Source organism: Dunckerocampus dactyliophorus, chromosome 2 (genome assembly GCF_027744805.1).
Source record: "Dunckerocampus dactyliophorus isolate RoL2022-P2 chromosome 2, RoL_Ddac_1.1, whole genome shotgun sequence".
Taxonomy (NCBI): Eukaryota; Metazoa; Chordata; class Actinopteri; order Syngnathiformes; family Syngnathidae; genus Dunckerocampus; species Dunckerocampus dactyliophorus.
Window position 1 is genome coordinate 7,986,031 of NC_072820.1, and position 18,346 is coordinate 8,004,376.

Consider the following 18,346-nt stretch of genomic DNA (forward strand, 5'->3'; position numbering starts at 1 on the left):
AAAGTTTAGTGTTACTGTGGCCCGTGACCTTATGTCCCGCAAGAGATGGTCGGAGGCTCTTTAGCCTGCCAAAGTAAGAGGCTCTTTCATTGGGCAAATCATAGTCAACAGTGACGATTACGCAAAGGCGTGAGCACAAAAATGACAGCACAACATGTAACAGGTAAGTGAACATACATAGGACACTATTACCACTATGGGGAATAAAACAACTCCCATTTCTCTTGGCAATGAATAAAGTATATATACAGCATATAAATAAAGTACATTGAAGGTAGAAATATGTTAGACAAGTCAAGTCCATTTACATGGTAACCAGGGTATAGAAATGATACATATTATAACTTTCAAAGGTTCTACAGTCACAAAAATCATGTGGTCCCAAGAGTGGCAGATCTAATAAACCTAATGCATCTTGACTTCTGGAGTCTGCAAAGTCCATAAACCACACTGCTGTGCTGTTTGTGGAATAAGGCTGCATGCACAACTTACATGTTACATTAAAAAATGGATGCTGTAACACAGACTGTCAAATAACACGCTCCAATGATTGATTTATTTTCCTCTTGTTTCCTACCCCCTTTCAAAGTACAGTGCAGTACATGAGTATCGTGAGGAACAGCCAGTGCCAGCAGCCAGCAGCCCAAGACCGGTTGAAACCTGTATAGGTAAAAGGGACACTCCCTCTGCCCGGTGCATCATCAACCAAATCCAGTAAAAGCTGGAAAATGATGCCATGAGTTTAGATTTTTGGGTCCTACTGACTGTTGAGTTAAACAGGCGAGCAGATGGAAGGAAAGAAAGGGACACTGCCACGGTCACAAACTTAACCAGGAAGGAAGGATGTTTGCATTATTATGTGAAGTGATAATGTAAAGATACATGGAAAGGCTAAATATTTTCAGATGAGACAAAACCACATACACAGCTATTCAACATGTGCCTATACAAAAATTGTGTATTCAATAACAGCTGCCACTGGAATGTACCTAAATAAAGTAACTATTGCTGAAGCTGGAGCCTATCCCAGCTGACTTAGGGTACTGGTCAGCCACCGGAGACATAACGTATAGACAACCACTAACGCTCACATACTGTAGTCTGTCAGTCTAGACACGAAGTGCAATTTAGAATAGAGTCTTCTGGGATAACATGGATAAACATGCAAAAATCCTCCCAATAATTAACAATTAAACATCTGATTCGGATGCATATTGGGTGTTAACTTTATAAATGCAGGGACAATGGAAAAGTGCATTCCGCTAATAGGTTTCTGTTGATCCTCTTTTTTCCGTTTAACATGAACGCCGCATGGGATAAAGGTAGCAAGCCGCGTCTTCAGGAAGTAGCAGTCACTTGATTGTCCAATCAGGAGCGAGGAAAGCACAACAACGGCTCCATGTTTGATCAGCCTCTCTCCTTCACTTACTCGGGCTTCGTGTCTACGCACATTGTCCGAGGCTTCAAGCTAACGGCTCTAGTCGAGAGGGTTCTACTCAGGAGGATGTAGCCGCACTCCCACATCCAGATGCTGCGTTTACACCAGATCGTTTTAACAGCTGTGGATTTGGATGACTGAACCCTGGCATGTCGGCTGAGGAAGAAATAACTGTAACCGCCACAGTGGCAGTAAGTACTTTACTTCTGTATGCATTATCATTCCTACATGATTGCAGTCCTGAGTAGAAGTAGAACTTAATTTGAGGGGTTGCTGTAATGAATGGCTAAAATGACTACATTTATTATATGTAGTTTCCCAGCAACAAGTCACCTGACTTGTGTCCAACAAGACATCATTTAAAGCACAGGAAGATGTCACGTGAGGAAATGTTTCGTCCTTCAATGGATGGCGAAGTCTGTCTGATCAGAAAGAAGGGAGCACCACTTCTTCTCCAACTACTCTATACCACTTTATTATCGCTTAATGTACATACAGGCCATGTCATGCTGGCATCATTCATTGCGGCGTTTACTTGACCTCGAAATTTGGGAGATGAAAGAAAAGCGTTTCAGACATGAGGCACATTTCTCATTATTTGAACAAAGAAAAGATCGCCATACTTTTATACATTCCCCCCGAAACCTGGAACGACCTGTCTTTTGATTTTTGTGAAGTGTGGTTACATGTAGAGCTCCCCTGACGATCAACATCTAATCACATCTCGTCCTAACTGATACTCGTGCATGTGAACGTCATACATGGAAATGTTGTGTTACATAAGCGTCGTTGTATTCACTGATGGAGACGACGTATAGGACACAAAAAATGACGTTCTCTGTTGTTATCACTAGCGAACACATGGGGATATGTTGCTTTTGTTTATATCGCCTGTTCAAAACGCTCTATTGAACTTTGGGCACAAGCCATTCCCCACTTTAATGGTTAGTGGACGTTAGCGAACACCGGTTGCATCGTATCACTATGAATTTCATTCAGAAAACCCAGTAGCTACACGTTTGTAGATAGATGTTTGATTCAATGGATCAATTCAATTGATTCGACAACACCGTTAAAACAAGTTTCAGCACTTAGTGTACTACTCCTCACTGTTGACACAAGCAGTAGCCACTTCATGCTGCATTCACGGGGTGCTTGTTTCCCTTAATTTTCGAGTTGGAACGCAGCATTATACCCAAACCGCTGTACTGTATACTGTATATATAATGATAATTAAATTAATACATTTCAGCTCTGAATGCATAGTGTCTTTGGGAAGACGTGCTTTAAAATATTAAACGTTTGGCTAACTTCTTTACAGAGACAGAAGAGAGGCATGTCATCTTAAAAACTATGTTCCTAGTATGTTTTCAGCACAGGTGGTCATCAGTTCTTACAAGTGCCCGTAATCCGTTCTTAGACTGTGATGTAAGTCAGGTTTTAGTGTAAATGGGACGTAAATTATACCTAAATTAACTCCTAAATGACTCACACTGCACACAGAACACATTCAGGACATAAAACACGGTAATAAGAAGACTAAATACAATAATTAAGTGAAAGAGTAATAGAAAAAGAGAGAACAAGTCCTTACTTTTATCCTTGTGGTTGTCTTCCTGTACCTTCTTAAAATGTTCCAGGCTAGTCTGGAACATTAACCGCTTCTGCTCCCACATTCCTTGTAGCAGCGCACGGAATCCATGACCCCTCTAGCTTTCATTAGCATTCAGTAATCTTTATTTTTAATGATGGTCGCAACAGTCAAGCTTTGGGAGCAAAAGAGCGGCCAATATTGGTGGGCGTGTCTGTACTCTCTGAGCTTTTTATGATTTTCACCTCCACGATGATGCCTTTCTTTTTCTTTGACACGCTGCGGCTTGGGAGACATAATGAAGTGCAAAAACTAAACGAATAAGCGATGTCATCATTCCTCATTGTAGCTGCGCAGGCTCACACTGCCGAGGGTTCGAGGCATACACTGCATTCTTAATGTAACTAGTCCTCGAGTGAGTCTCCTATTTATGTACCAAAATAAAGTTTTTAATTACAGTCGTCCCTCGCAATATTGCGCTTCAATCATCGCTCCCTCGCTATATCGCGTTTTTTTTTTTTTTTTCAGAAGGTGAGAGAGAAGTTACGTGAAGCAGGGTTTGTACGAACGCACCTTCAAAAGTGTCCGGGGGGCCCATGGTGGATGTAGCATGGATATGGATGGCACAGCTCCGGCTCCATTTCCTATTTCTGCACGTTCTCGCCTTGCATTAACAAAGAATGTGAGACAGAATAGTGTCAAGTACTGGTGGTGGGTCAGTACCAGCACCAAAGTGCAAACAAACACGTTAATTATCGGCCGTGCCGGTGTTGTTGTTGTTTTTGGACACAAGAAGAAGAAGCGGAAATGACGCGCATCGCGGAAATGACGTTTTCCGTGCGTTTTTTTTGGTTGTTTGTTTTTTCACGTCACACATGTAAACGGCTTATTCCGAATGTTTCAGAAACCGGAATAGTGACCGTAACCCGAATATTGACTGCATGTCAACGTAGTGATTGAGACATTACCTTACATTACCTTAACACTGCATGAAGTCATGAGGTCAGCCACGGCATGTCCGATATGATTAAAGTCCCCCTCCCATTTCCGTGTGGAAGTGGTAGGTTTTTGACTTCTTAAGTTTAGACGAAATAAAATTCAGGCTAACTGGTTAGCTTGCTAGCTAGCGGCCGCCTCAAGTCCCTGCAGGATAAGAGTTTGCGCAATGTGGTGTAAACTGAATAATAGGAGTTTAAAGGTGACTATAGGGGTGTTATGTCATGTCTACAGGGCTCTAATAATGTTAAAAAAAATACTATAATATCAAAAAATATTCGAATCATTAACACTTAACCACGATAAACCAGGGACGACTGTAATTTAAAACTTAACACGGAACGTCATAAACCGAGGACCACCTGTACTTAGCACTTATTCTGTAAAACCATGTACATTTACGGAATTTTAAAGTATGTGAAAGTTTGCAGGACAAGGACAAAATGATGTAATGTCGACTGTTGGTTACATATTCACTCACTGTGAATGCAGCTTAAATAAGTAACCCGGGCCTTTCACTCTCTTGTGGATTTAAACCTGGCAGGTTTAACTTCCTGACCTGGTTTTATTATTGTTCCCCCCAAAAAAGAAGCATGCAGAACAGGAAGGATTGTTCATGTTAAATCGTAAGTAACATTGTGTTTCACAAAGATTGCCCTCGAAACCAGGAATGCAAATAACATCCTTTGCTGTATAAATACTGCGTATACATACAGTGGAACCTCTATAAGATCCAACAATCTTCAGGATGCTGGGAATAGAATGGAAATAATTTGTTTACGAAGTCGAGAATAAAGTGAAAATATGAAGAGAAAGAAGTTTTACGAGAAGCTCGTGGGGCTCCTGAAGCAGCTGACAAGTACCGACCAGCAGGCCAAGCGGCACTCGGCTTCGGCGGTGGCTGAGGCAAAAACTCGGTGGCGGGAAGAATTCGGCGAGGCCATGGAGCACGATTTTCGGTCGGCCTTGAAGACTTTCTGCCAACCCATTTTGACACCTCAGAAAGGGGAAGCGGTGCCCGGTCCACACTGTTTACAGTGGGGACGGAGGCCTGCTGACCTTGACTGAGGTGTACTCGGGCGTTGGAAGGAATACTTCAAGGCCCTTCTCAATCCCTCCTCAGTGGCACAGCTCTAGTGGTGGACGAGTTTCGCAATGAATTCCTCAAGGCTCTGGCTGTTGGGGGACTGTATTGCAGGGCTCCAGACTAACTTTTTTTTTTTTTTTTTTACAAGTAGAACAGTGACCTTTAACTTTAAATGTTAGGAGTGCAAGCAGAAAATTTAGGGGCGAACACCAAAATGGACTTGCAAAGTAAATATTCACATTGCCTCTCATTTTCACTGTATTACTGATAAATATTCAAACAATAAATAACAACTGTCTTTTCTATCCATCCTGTTTCTGTCCTGCCTCATTGGTGGCATCCTAACCATTATAACTCCAATACCGCCTTCTTGCCGCCGCCTTCTTTGGTGTTTGTCTCCTTTCTTCCTCTTTAGGAGTTAGTGTGGGTTGGCAAACAAGCTCATTTGCACGTTACTGTCAACTACTGGGCTAGTGTGGAGCACAAATTTGCCCGCAACAAAAAATATCCAATAATAATAAAATAAAATGGGCAAATCAACTGGTAAGGTGCCATCTTCTGGAAAAACAAAGGGCCAACTAACCTGACTATTGTTTTTTTGCCTTTAATTGTGTGAAACAAATTTTGTACTATTTGACAAAAACCTTATTTTAATTTGATGCCTGGGAAGTTAATTGTTTTATAAAATATTTTTTAGTTAAAAATAACACAATTAACAGAATAAAATAGCAATTTAAATACTGTCTTATAGAAATCTGTCCCTCAAGAGTATAAATTGAGTATCCAGGTTTATCCAGGTGTATCCAACTTCCAGCACTACTTTGACAAAAAGAAAGTAGACGAGAGATATTTGTGTTTTATGTGAATGCCCACATTTCAATTGTACTTTTGTGCTTTGTATGTATTTACAAAGCACATCTCCACTCAAACAGTGTGCTCATTGTCTTTATGCTATTTTGTGTGCATTTGTCATTCGATACAGGCATCATGTCTGAATTGAACAGTTATAATCAATACTAAGAGTTGAAGCAAATATTCTTTGGTGAGCTCCTCAATCTGATCAGACGAGCTACCTGTTAAGATCCCGTGATAGCATCGCTGTTTTAAAGCTGGACACACTACGAGGTTATGTTGAACAACTTAAGACACACAACTAGCGACACAACTGTGGTTAAAAAAATTTAAAAAAAAGTCACATTAGTCCAATGACCTCAAACCAGGCGGATAACTATAGCAAGCGAGCCAGGCGAAATGTATGATGGTAGAATAGTGGAACTTCAATGCAAGTCAAACATGAGCGATCACACACTCTGGCCTCGATAGGCTTAGACTGTGACAAGCTGTCGTCAATTGACTACACATTTCACAGACTAGCATTCATTGGCACGGCAATAAGGGACGTCCCTGGTGAACTCAATACGGGCTACGTACTTTTATCTGGACATAAATGCGCGAGTAGATGAAAAATTCACTCGCAATGTCTCATATTTTTGCCGCAAAATACGACCATTTAGTCGCAGTCTGGACACGTCTTTAGAATATAGACTATTATTGGGCAATCCCACTTCTCAGCCTCCTTGGGAAAGTCTATTCCAAGTTGACGGAGAGAAGGGTACGACCGAGAGTCAAGCCTCGGCCACAGGAGGTGCAATGTGAGTTTTGTCCTGGTCGCGGAGCACTTGGACCAGCTCTATACCCTTGCAAGGGGAGGGAACATGGGAGTTTGCCCACCCAGTCTACAGTATATGTGCTTTGTGGCATTTGACCACCTGTGGGGGGGTGCTCTGGGAGTACGCTACTACATGCCATTTGGTTCGCATTACCAGCAGTAAGTCGAGCCTGTTTCCGGTGAACGTTGGCCTCTGCCAAGGCTTCCCTTTGTCACCAAAACAATAATTTTCATGTACAGAATTTCTAGGCACAGCCAAGGTGTCAAGGAGTCCAGTTTGGGGGCCTTAGGAGTTTGTCTCTGCTATGTGCAGACGATGTGGTCCCGATGACCTCATTGGGCTGTGACCTTCAGCGTTTACAGGGGAGGTAAGCAGCTGAGTGTGAAGCTTCTGGGATGAGACTCAGCACCTCCAAATCCGAGTCCATGGTTCTCATTCGGAAAAGGGTGGATTGTACCCTTCGGGTGGGGAGTGAGGGAAGGTTGGAGAGTGAGGTCGACAGGCAGATCGGCACAGCGGCTACACTAATGCAGTCGCTGCTCCTTCACATCGAGAGGAATCAGTTGAGGTCAGACGCATCTCTGGTCAGGTGTCCTGGGCATGCCCAGTCGGAAGGAGGCGTCGTAGGCAGACCTAGGACACGCTGGAGGGATTATGTCTCACAGCTGGCCTGGGAACGCCTTGGTGTCCTCCCAGTGGAACTGGTAGAGGTGGCCGGGTACCGGGAAGTCTGGACTTCCCGACTGAGACTGCTGCCCCCGCGACCCGCACACGGATAAGCGGAAGAAGATGGATGGATGGAAGTCAAAATATTATGGGAATAGAGTCATAATTCCAAGAAGAACAATGTTGAAATAGTTATATTAAAGTTGATTTTTTTTTTAATTAGGTTGTTGAAAAAGTTAGACTATTATGGAACTAAAGTCAAAATATTATGGAAATAAAATCATAATATTACGAGAAGAAAAACTACACAAATGATTTTAAAAAAACAACAAAAATGGAGAAAAACGTAAAGAGTGAAGTTGACACTAATAGGCTTTTTCACCTACAGTATATCACAAAGCTCAGATGCAGTTTCTTGAATACAGTGGTGTAAAAAAGTGTTTGCCTCCTACCTGATTTCTTTTTTTTTTTGTCACACTTAAATGTTTCAGATCATCAAGCAAATTTAAAGATTAGTCAATGACAACACAACTGAAAACAAAATGCAGTTTTTAAAGACAAAAACTCTGTGGTCTGACGAGACATAATGCCACCTTTCAGAAAAAGAACATCATACCAACAGTAAAATATGGTGGTGGTAGTGTGTTGGTCTGGGACTGTTTTGCTGCTTCAGGACCTGGAAGACTTGCTGTGATAAATGGAACCATGAATTCTCCTGTCTACCAAAAAAATCCTCAAGGAAAAATGTCCGGCCATCTGATTGTGACCTCAAGCTGAAACAAACTTGGGTTCTGCAGCAGGACAATGATCCAAAACACACCAGCAAGTCCACCTCTGAATGGCTGAAGAAAAACAAAATGAAGACTTTGGAGTGGCTTAGTCAAAGTCTTGATCTAAATCCTATTGAGATTTTGTGGCATGACTTTAAAAAGGAGGTTCATGCTGGAAAACCCTCCAATGTGGCTGAATTACAACAATTCTGCAAAGATGAGTGGGCCAAAATTCCTCCACTGCGCTGTAAGAGACTCATTGCAAACGCTTGATTGCAGTTGTTGCTGCTAAGGGTGGCCCAACCAGTTATTAGGTTTAGGGGGCGATCACTTTTTCACACACATGTAGGTTTGGATTTTTTTTCTCCCTTAATAATAAAAAGTTTCATTTACAAAGTATTTTCAGTGAAGTTGTGTTGTCATTGGCTAATATTTACATTTGTCTGATGATCTGAAACATTGAAGTGTGACAAACATGCAAAATAATGAGAAATCGGGAAGGGAGCAAAGACCTTTTCACACCCACTGTACTGTTTACTGTATTTACATAATACATATATAAAAAAATTGGACACCCCTGTATTAAAGTTGGAGAATTGCCGCCATGAAGGCGAGGATTAGTAACTTAGAAGAGCATCTCCGCACATACTTTAGCCACAGTAGCTAATGCGCTACATTACATTTATGACTTGTCGCAACTTGTCGCTCTCAATTTTGCAGCACAAGGCGAGGCTGCGTAATCAACCTACATTGTCGCAATAGGGCAATACAATGAAAATCTCTATCGTAGGCAAAGTTTTTATTGTTTCTATTGTGTATCTATATGGTAATTTCCTACCACAAATAATGGATGCACCCATAAAAAGCCCTAAGAATACCTATTTTTGATACTCCAAACCCTATAATATGTCTCTCACATATGAAACAATTTGTTTTACACATTAAGAAGCAATTGCAGGCATACATTGTACAGTATTGTCCTTACAAACTGTGTAGTTCCACATCACATCTTGTCAAAGCATCTTGGGGTGCGTTGAGTGAACTTGTGTGAGAGCTCCCTCTGCTGGATTCATAGTGGAAGCACTTTATTCCCCTGCAAATAGTGCCATCGAACTACATTATATTTAACTTACCTTAAAAACCTAATTATTTACAATTTAAAGCACAGAAAAGAAACCTGTGACTATGCGGAAGAGTGAGTGACGAACCACAAATAGGTTGGACTCTACGCAAATGCAAGTGAGCCATTTTGGACGCACATATTTTCTTTGTATATAAATCAGGGAAACATATCATTTGTCATTCTGTGGTAAGCTGTGACCGCTAATGTTTTCCTGAATTTTCAAAATACAGTCAGCCCTCGTTTATCGCGGTTAACTGTGAATTTCCCCGACGTAGGATTCAATATTAATAAACGAAATATTTTCGTAGTTAGAGCCGAGAAAACCTGTTTATGACTTCTTGAATATGGGTTTTAACATTATTAGAGCCCTGAAGACATGAAATAACACCCTATAGTCACTTTTACACTCCTATTGTTAATTGTTTACATCACATTGCGCAGGCTACGCGATCACTGCAGGGACAAAAGACGGCTGCCGCTAGCATAGCACTGAGCTAACTAGTTAGCCTCTCAAATTGACTTATTCTAAACTTAAGAAAGAGTTTCAAACGGAGTGGGGAAGAAGGACAAAGAAGCGAACAACTTACCACTTCCACACTGAATAGGAGGAGAACCTTTTTTCACTCTTAGCCATGACATGTCCGACATGGTGACTCCAAGCAGTGTGAAAGTAATGCAATAGAACGTCATGTCTCATCAGTGTAACATTACTGATTTTCGTTAATAATAGGCCATAGTCAACCACAAAACAGTAATCACTGTTGAAAAGACGCGGTTGAGTGAGCAAGTGATGTTTGAACCACGATATAATCAATTGCTCTAATAATAGTACTCAGTTAATTGATTGTCATTCTTTCCGTTGCAGTAATGTTCACAGTTACCGAGTTTGCGTCCTTGAATGACGTGCAGCCGACGTACCGTATTCTGAAGCCATGGTGGGACGTCTTCATGGACTACCTGAGCCTGGTCATGCTGATGCTGGCCCTGTTTGCCATGACCATGCAGATCACCAAGGACCAGGTAGCCTGCCTTCCTTTAATGGAGGAATCGCAGGAGGCTGCAGGAAACAGTTTGAGCCCTACCGCTACAGGGATCAAGACCGATTTGGACTATCAACAGTATATGTTTATTAACCAAATATGTTATCACCTTGCCTTGCCCTGGTATTCCAAATACTTTCCCTACCTCATCCTCATCAACACTGTCATCCTGATGATCAGCAGCAATTTTTGGTTTAAATTTCCCAAGACCAGCTCCAAAGTTGAGCATTTCGTTTCAATTCTGTGTCGGTGTTTTGAATCACCGTGGACTACAAAGGCTGTATCCGAAACGGCCTGCGAAGACTCTGAGGAGAACAAACAGAGGTTGAGTGGCACCTCGTTTGCACATAATAAGGCGTCTTTAGAGGGAAAAGAGGACAGCTCAAACGCCACCCCAAGCTCCCCCATGCTTGGAGGGGTGGTCTCCGCAGATAAGCCCATTGCAGAAGCTCCTATCAGTATGCCAATCTTGGATAAAAAGGACGGGGAGCAGGCCAAAGCCCTGTTTGAAAAAGTGAGGAAGTTCCGAGCTCACGTGGAGGACGACGATTTTATTTACAGGTTTTACGCAGCGCAGACCATTTTCAAAACGGTCACATTCATCACCATGCTTTCCCACACGTCAAGCTTTTTGGTTCAAATAAAGTTCGTACACATCTGTGAGAATGACGTCAAATCGTTGGTGGGGTATGACCGTTTTTTTTGTACGCATAACATGGCTTTCATGCTGGACAAGATGCTCATTTGCTACATAGCTCTGATGATAATGTATGGAATAGTGTGTCTCTACTCTCTCTTCTGGGTATTCCGAGGACCTCTGAAGGAGTATTCCTTTGAGAAGGTCAGGGAAGAGAGCAGTTTTAGTGACATTCCTGATGTCAAAAATGACTTTGCATTCCTCCTACACATGGTTGACCAGTATGATCAGCTCTACTCCAAGCGCTTCGGCGTCTTCCTGTCTGAGGTGAGCGAGAACAAGCTGAGGGAGATTAGCCTCAATCACGAGTGGAACTTCAAAAAAGCCAGAAAGTGCGTGACGCGCAACGCACAAGACCAGCAGGAGCTGCACCTTAAGAATCTCTTTGGTCTCCCAAATGTGGTCTTTGACCTCACAGACTTGGAAGTGCTAAAGCTAGAGAAGATTCCTGAGGTGAGATTCTCCGCCAAGGTCTCTCAGATGACCAGCCTGAGGGAGCTCCATCTCTACGAGTGTCCGGCCAAAGTGGAGCAGACCGGTTTTGCGTTCCTCCGGGACCATCTCTACTGCCTGCATGTCAGCTTCACTGACGTGGCAGAGATCCCCACGTGGGTCTACTTGCTGAGGAACCTGCGAGAGCTTAACCTCGTCGGGAACTTGAGCTTGGAAAGTAACCGGATGGTTGGTCTGGAGTCCATGCGGGACTTGAAGCACTTGAAGACGTTACACCTGAAGAACAACCTCACCAAATTGCCCACAAACATCACGGATGTGTCGCAGCACCTTATTAAGTTAGTGGTGCACAATGACGGCACTAAACTCCTGGTGCTGAATAGTCTGAAAAAGATGATCAACCTCATTGAACTGGAGCTGCTTAGTTGTGAACTAGAGAGGATTCCTCACGCCATTTTCAGTTTGATCAACCTCCAAGAGCTCGATCTGAAAGCTAACAACATCCGAACCATAGAGGAGATCGTCAGCTTCCAGCACCTCAAGAGGCTGACGTGTCTGAAACTGTGGCACAACAAAATAACCACCATCCCATCCTCCATCGGCCTGGTCAAGTCTCTGGAGTCTCTCCACCTCTCGCACAACAAACTGGAGTCCCTGGCTCCGGCCTTGTTCAAGCTACCTAAACTACGACATTTAGATGTGGCTCACAACTTCATCACGGTCCTCCCGCCAGATGTGGGCCTCCTGCTGGACCTGCAGCACCTGGACATCACTTCCAACAAGCTGGAGGTGTTGCCAAAACATATGTTCAAGTGCACCAAGCTGAGGGTGTTATGCGTGGGCCACAACGCCCTCACCGACCTGCCGGAAGCCGTGGGCGAGCTGGTTCAGCTCACTCATCTGGAGCTGAGAGACAACTGTCTGTACAGGCTGCCTTCCCAGCTTGGCAACTGCCGCCGGCTGCGCAGAAACGACCTGCTTGTGGAGGACCACCTCTACGAGATGCTGCCTGTGGAGGTGAAGGAGAGCATCAGCCGAGACTACAGCATGGCGAGTACAAGTGCTTTATAGCACTAAACGTAACGGGCTGGCCTGCTGGAAGCTTTGTGGAACAAAGTAGTCCTTTCACAATTATTGTATTTTTGATAGCTACACAAATGAATGCAGTTCCATTGTTGTATTAATGGATTGTCTTACTTAGTTGCTCACTCTATGTAAAAAGAAAATGAATGTGCACCTACCTGGTATTTAAATGAACTCTTTTTTTCCCTTTTTTTTATAGTTTAACAATACCAACCAAACCTATGTGTATCATCTTTTTCAATGTAGAGCCTCTCAGGTATAATTATACACGGTACGGTGTGTTTTTCCACAGTGGGCCCGAAAACCCCCCACATTCTCTTTTCCGTTTTGTTCTGCGCACTACTTCAAGAATATTTCACCACTCGTTTTTTGTCACAGTTCAGGTTTTTAGTGTTTGGTCATATAATCACAGCGTCAACCGCAAAGTTGTCGAAATTATTTCTTTGCACATTGAGATCAGCAAATGTTCTGTGAATATGTCTTCCGAGGATTGCAGGACATTTACACCGTTTCCTCAAGCTGTAAAATGTAAAAATACGCTAAACCTGTGTATTAGATTAAAGGACTAATTACCCTTTTGTGTTAGAAGAAAGAACTTGAATAGTAACTAACGCATTGCGGTAGAAAATGAATGGATTAAAATGCATTAAAAGGTTTTATATTTTGAACGTTATTTCAACACTGTGATTTCTGTAATGTTTTACTTTAAAATGTCTCCAAAACATTTTTTTATATACATTTTATCGTGAGAAGAACAAAAGAGCCTCATCTGGCTCCCGACCCATAGGTTCCCTACCCGTTTTAGAAGAGAGAACTTGAACGGTAAACCCGTCTGCCTTTATTTCTGTATTTATATGTGTTGTAAGTCAGTAGATTCATTGTCACAGCTGCTGTATCACCTCAGTGTCCAACGCTCACAAGTTCACATCTTTTATGGCTCAATAAAAGATTTTTCATGACACCGTTCATCAGTATCTATCGTCAGTACATGTTTTTACCATAAAATGATAACAGATGCGATTGCGTGAAGGCTATCTGTCATTGAATGTGGATGGATTCCTGAACTGCACAAGAAAGGCCTCTCGCTTGACGGGGATTTTAAATATCTGCAAAAATCCTGAGCGGTATGGGACAATAAAGTCAAGCAGTAGACTGCAGAAAATGTCAGGATCCGAGGGGTTTGTCCATGCAGACACGGGTCAATCCTCCATTCCCCAAATTAAAGCCCTTATTACTGATGCTGGCTGCAGACCTGCCGGTGTTGTGCCGAGTTTGGCATCCATGCCGAGATCTGCATGCAGGTCGCGGGAGCGCGCACGCTCAGCTGAAAACCACACCGTGCTATTCTTAAAGGCACAGTACTTCATGATAACGAAGCGATGGTACGTTTTGTCAGCTTTATGGGTAACTATACAGCACCCAAAGCACGAATTTCTTGGCTTTATATTTGTTAGATATGTGGAAGCATTTGATTCAAGCATATCTAGAAACGCGGTGGGAGGAGCAGGTTAGACATTCACAATGTAACTGTGGCACTTTGTTACACAGTTGTCCCTCGATTTATTTGTTTCTGCATAACAAATGACAAATTACCAAGCTCATTCATTTATAGAAAAGAGGGGCATGCATGCAGTATTCGGTAGGGAGGATTTTGGAGCTGCCGAAAATTGCATGCACCCCTGGTTGGTCAAATACGCCTCCTAAATGTGTGTAATTCACACGATGTGCTTCAAAGACACCCATCTCTCACATGGACTGCATCATTTCATCTAAAAATGTCCCAAACAAGAAGTAGAGGGTGCATGCAATTCTCGGCAGGACGGATTTTGGAGCTGCCGAAAATTGCATGCACCCCTCGTTGGTCAAATACGACTCCTAAATGTGTGTAATTCACACAATGTGCTTCAAAGACACACATCTCTCACGTAGTTGGCGTAATTTCATCTAAAAATGTCCCAAACAAGAAATAGGGGGTGCATGCAATTCTCGGCAGGACGGATTTTGAACCTGCCGAAAATTGCATCCACCCCTGGTTGGTCATATACGACTCCTAAATGTGTGTAATTCACACGATGTGTTTCAAAGACACCCACCACCAATTCCGACATAATTTATTTAAAGTGCAGACAAGTAAAAGCATGCATAATGACATGTTACTCATATAAAAATACAGTCTGTATACATATACATATATTTAAATAACATGATTATTTGTAATTCCTGTGTTATTTTTGCATTTTGTTGTAATTTTAAAGGTGTCTAAACCCTGTTTTATTGGTTGGTGTGGCATGTTGTGGCATGTTGCATTTTGGTGTTGGTCTGGAGAGGTTGAATTAGTGATGTGCGATACTACTGATTTCATCTCCGATTCGATACTAAGTAAAATTCAAGCTGGTATTGGCTATACCAATACCATACCAATATTTTGTGCAAATACACTTAGTGTTTCTGATAATTTTAACAAAGTACAGTATTTCAAATCACACTGCATGATAATCCCACTGCATAAATAATACAAGACATCAGAATGATTTTGACGTCGGTAATTCACAATCATCACAATTCCATTAATGATCAGGCATAGTTTCAACAGGCTGAGAGAGACTGACTGAGCAGTGTTGTTTTTACGCATTCCACACTTACCCTGGAAGAAAAAGAACAATTAGCTCCCACCAATTACCGATCATTTCAGCAACATCTCAATCATTACCTTACCTTCCATTGTGTTCATGATAATGATATACATTACCAGTAAATCTGACTTAAGGATCAAAATTATTGATATTTTGGTTTAGAATCGATTTTACAACATAAACATTTGGTATCGGAAGTAGCGATATTTCCGTATCGATTCCTACATCACTTACTAGCAAGTGCTTTACAGTAGCTGCGGTAGTTTTTGTAATTATCGATTAGTTAACATGGACCCTGCATTGTACGAAACTTTGTTGTTGTACAAAACACAAGGAAAGTACACAGATGGGCTGACAAGACCACAGAAGTCCGAACTTCGCAGAAAAGCGTCGAAGTATTATGTTGAAGGTAAGTAGGCTAATTAAGGTTCACTGGCAAACGTCAACTTGTGTCAGGACTTATGAGATCATTTGTGAATCCCTTAGTTTGTCAAACTATCGTGAAAATAAAATGCTCTGCTTTAAGAAATACAGGATGTCACAAGAAATTGACATAGTTTAAGTTTTTCTCAACTTTACTAAGTAGGTTAAACGGTGATGTAAGGTTTAGTCGTGCATGACACCAACCACTATATCCTCATATATGTATAGCTTTAAACATTAACAGGCTACTTAATGTCATTGATTGATATCGTATCAGTCAGCAGACTTTTTCATAGTGTTAGTGTTTTAAATAAATTCAAGGTCTGGTATGCTATAAATAAATTCATGTCGTCATTTATCCTGTAGGTGGAGCACTGTATTACACCAAGGGATCTGGCAGAGAAATAAAAACAAAAGTGGTTTGTGGTACAGAAGAAGCAAACACAATTTTTGTTGAGTTTCATGCTAGCCCCACAGGAGCTCACACTGGCCAGAAAAAAACACGGGATGCTATTTGCATACGTTTTTTCTGGCCTGGAATGACCAAGGACATAGATACATGGGTAAGAACACACTAATTTATAATTGTATTTTGTGTTTGGCCTCACAACCAGTTTGGCTCTTGTAGAACATACTGACGATGCTGAAGTTGGCTTCCGATTCACCAGATTCTGATTCGGCTTGTGGAATTTAAGGTGACGTTATGAGCAATGCAAGTTTTTTTTTACTGATGGTCTTTTTTTTGTTACTCTTCTTAATGTGAAAATATTGAAGACATTTTAGTTAAGACATTGCCTTTTCCTGACACTCACTATTGGATTTGTGAAAGTTTTGATTTGTGAAAATGCAGCAGAGGCACATTTAGACATTTGTGCATAGATTTATAAGAAGGCATTGAACATGTACAGCTATTATTTGAAGAATATTAAAATGAGTCAATTGTGTGCACACGGTACCATACTGATTTCATCCTAAATCTTCTGTGTGCTAAGACACATACACACACATCTTGTGAGTGTTTCCAAGAGCCCCTCCCTCAGCAAAAGACCCACCAATGTAAGAGGATATTCTTCTGGTAATAGCTGTAGTGTATACTGTATGCTCAATGCCTTTTCATGCATACAATGAGGGCCTCTGCTCTACACAAAAGGGTACTGACCAAGTTAGTTACCTAGGGGTCATATTGAGGCCATATGCTTTTTCTGACATTTCCACAAATAAAGAAAGGTTTCACAAATATCAACTATGTTTTTATAAATGTTTGGGGTCTGTAGATTAACCCAGTCCAAATTTGAGAAGTCTAGGTCTAATGGTTTTCAAAGTGGACCTGGTCTAATATGGACTAGGTCCTAAAAATGCCTAAAGTAGTTTTCTATTGTAGTGGTAGTAATGCCTACAGTAAAAGATAACGTATAGAAAGGATTTGAATAACACCTCCAATGTTTTTCATTTTCAGATTTGCTGTGACAACTGCAGCAGGTGGTTCCACCACACGTGCTTAAATACTCCTTCGCTGGATGACGAGTATCTCTGCCCTCTCTGCGTGTAGGATAAGGGGGAGAGAAGAGCAAGTGTTTGCTACAGTTGGGACTTACCGCATGGTGGCCTAGAGGTTAGCATGTTGGCCACAAAGTCAGGAGATTTGAATTTGAATCTGTGTGGAAAATGATGGATGGCGTTCTGATTGTTCTAACTTTGCCTGTGTTTACTTTTCACTGTGTTTTACTTTTGTTCCATCCGAGTTACATTTTTATTATTCATATATATTTATTTATTGTATATAGTTTGAAAAAATCACCACTAATAAGCACATTTCTGTTAAAATACTATTTATATATTTTGTAATAAAGTTTTCATATAAAACATTTCCCCCTCCTATTTACTGTTTGGGACATTTTGAAAATATATGATCTTAAACCAAACAGAGTGGATTTTGGTCCTGCCAAATATTGCATCCGCCTTCCTTTTTGCTGTTTGGGACATTTTTAGATGAAATGACGCCAACTACGTGAGAGATGGGTGTCTTTGAAGCACATTGTGTGAATTACACACATTTAGGAGTCGTATTTGACCAACGAGGGGTGGATGCAATTTTCGGCAGCTCCAAAATCCGTCCTGCCGAGAATTGCATGCACCCCCTATTTCTTGTTTGGGACATTTTTAGAAGAAATGACGCAAACTACGTGAGAGGTGGGTGTCTTTGAAGCACATTGTGTGAATTACACACATTTAGGAGTCGTATTTGACCAACGAGGGGTGGATGCAATTTTCGGCAGCTCCAAAATCCGTCCTGCCGAGAATTGCATGCACCCCCTATTTCTTGTTTGGGACATTTTTAGAAGAAATGACGCAAACTACGTGAGAGGTGGGTGTCTTTGAAGCACATTGTGTGAATTACACACATTTAGGAGTCGTATTTGACCAACGAGGGGTGGATGCAATTTTCGGCAGCTCCAAAATCCGTCCTGCCGAGAATTGCATGCACCCCCTATTTCTTGTTTGGGACATTTTTAGAAGAAATGACGCAAACTACGTGAGAGGTGGGTGTCTTTGAAGCACATTGTGTGAATTACACACATTTAGGAGTCGTATTTGACCAACGAGGGGTGGATGCAATTTTCGGCAGCTCCAAAATCCGTCCTGCCGAGAATTGCATATACCCCCTATTTCTTGTTT

General features: G+C 41.7%; 1 protein-coding gene across 1 annotated transcript; it reads left to right on the top strand.

The window, feature by feature from the left end:
- Positions 1 to 1,342: 1,342 nt before the first annotated feature.
- lrrc8da (leucine rich repeat containing 8 VRAC subunit Da) lies at positions 1,343 to 14,230 on the top strand. Its single transcript, XM_054766769.1, has 2 exons — positions 1,343 to 1,629; positions 10,207 to 14,230. The coding sequence occupies exon 2, from the start codon at positions 10,209 to 10,211 to the stop codon at positions 12,600 to 12,602; it is 2,394 nt and encodes a 797-aa protein (XP_054622744.1). The 5' UTR covers positions 1,343 to 1,629; positions 10,207 to 10,208; the 3' UTR covers positions 12,603 to 14,230.
- The last annotated feature ends 4,116 nt before the right edge of the window (positions 14,231 to 18,346 follow it).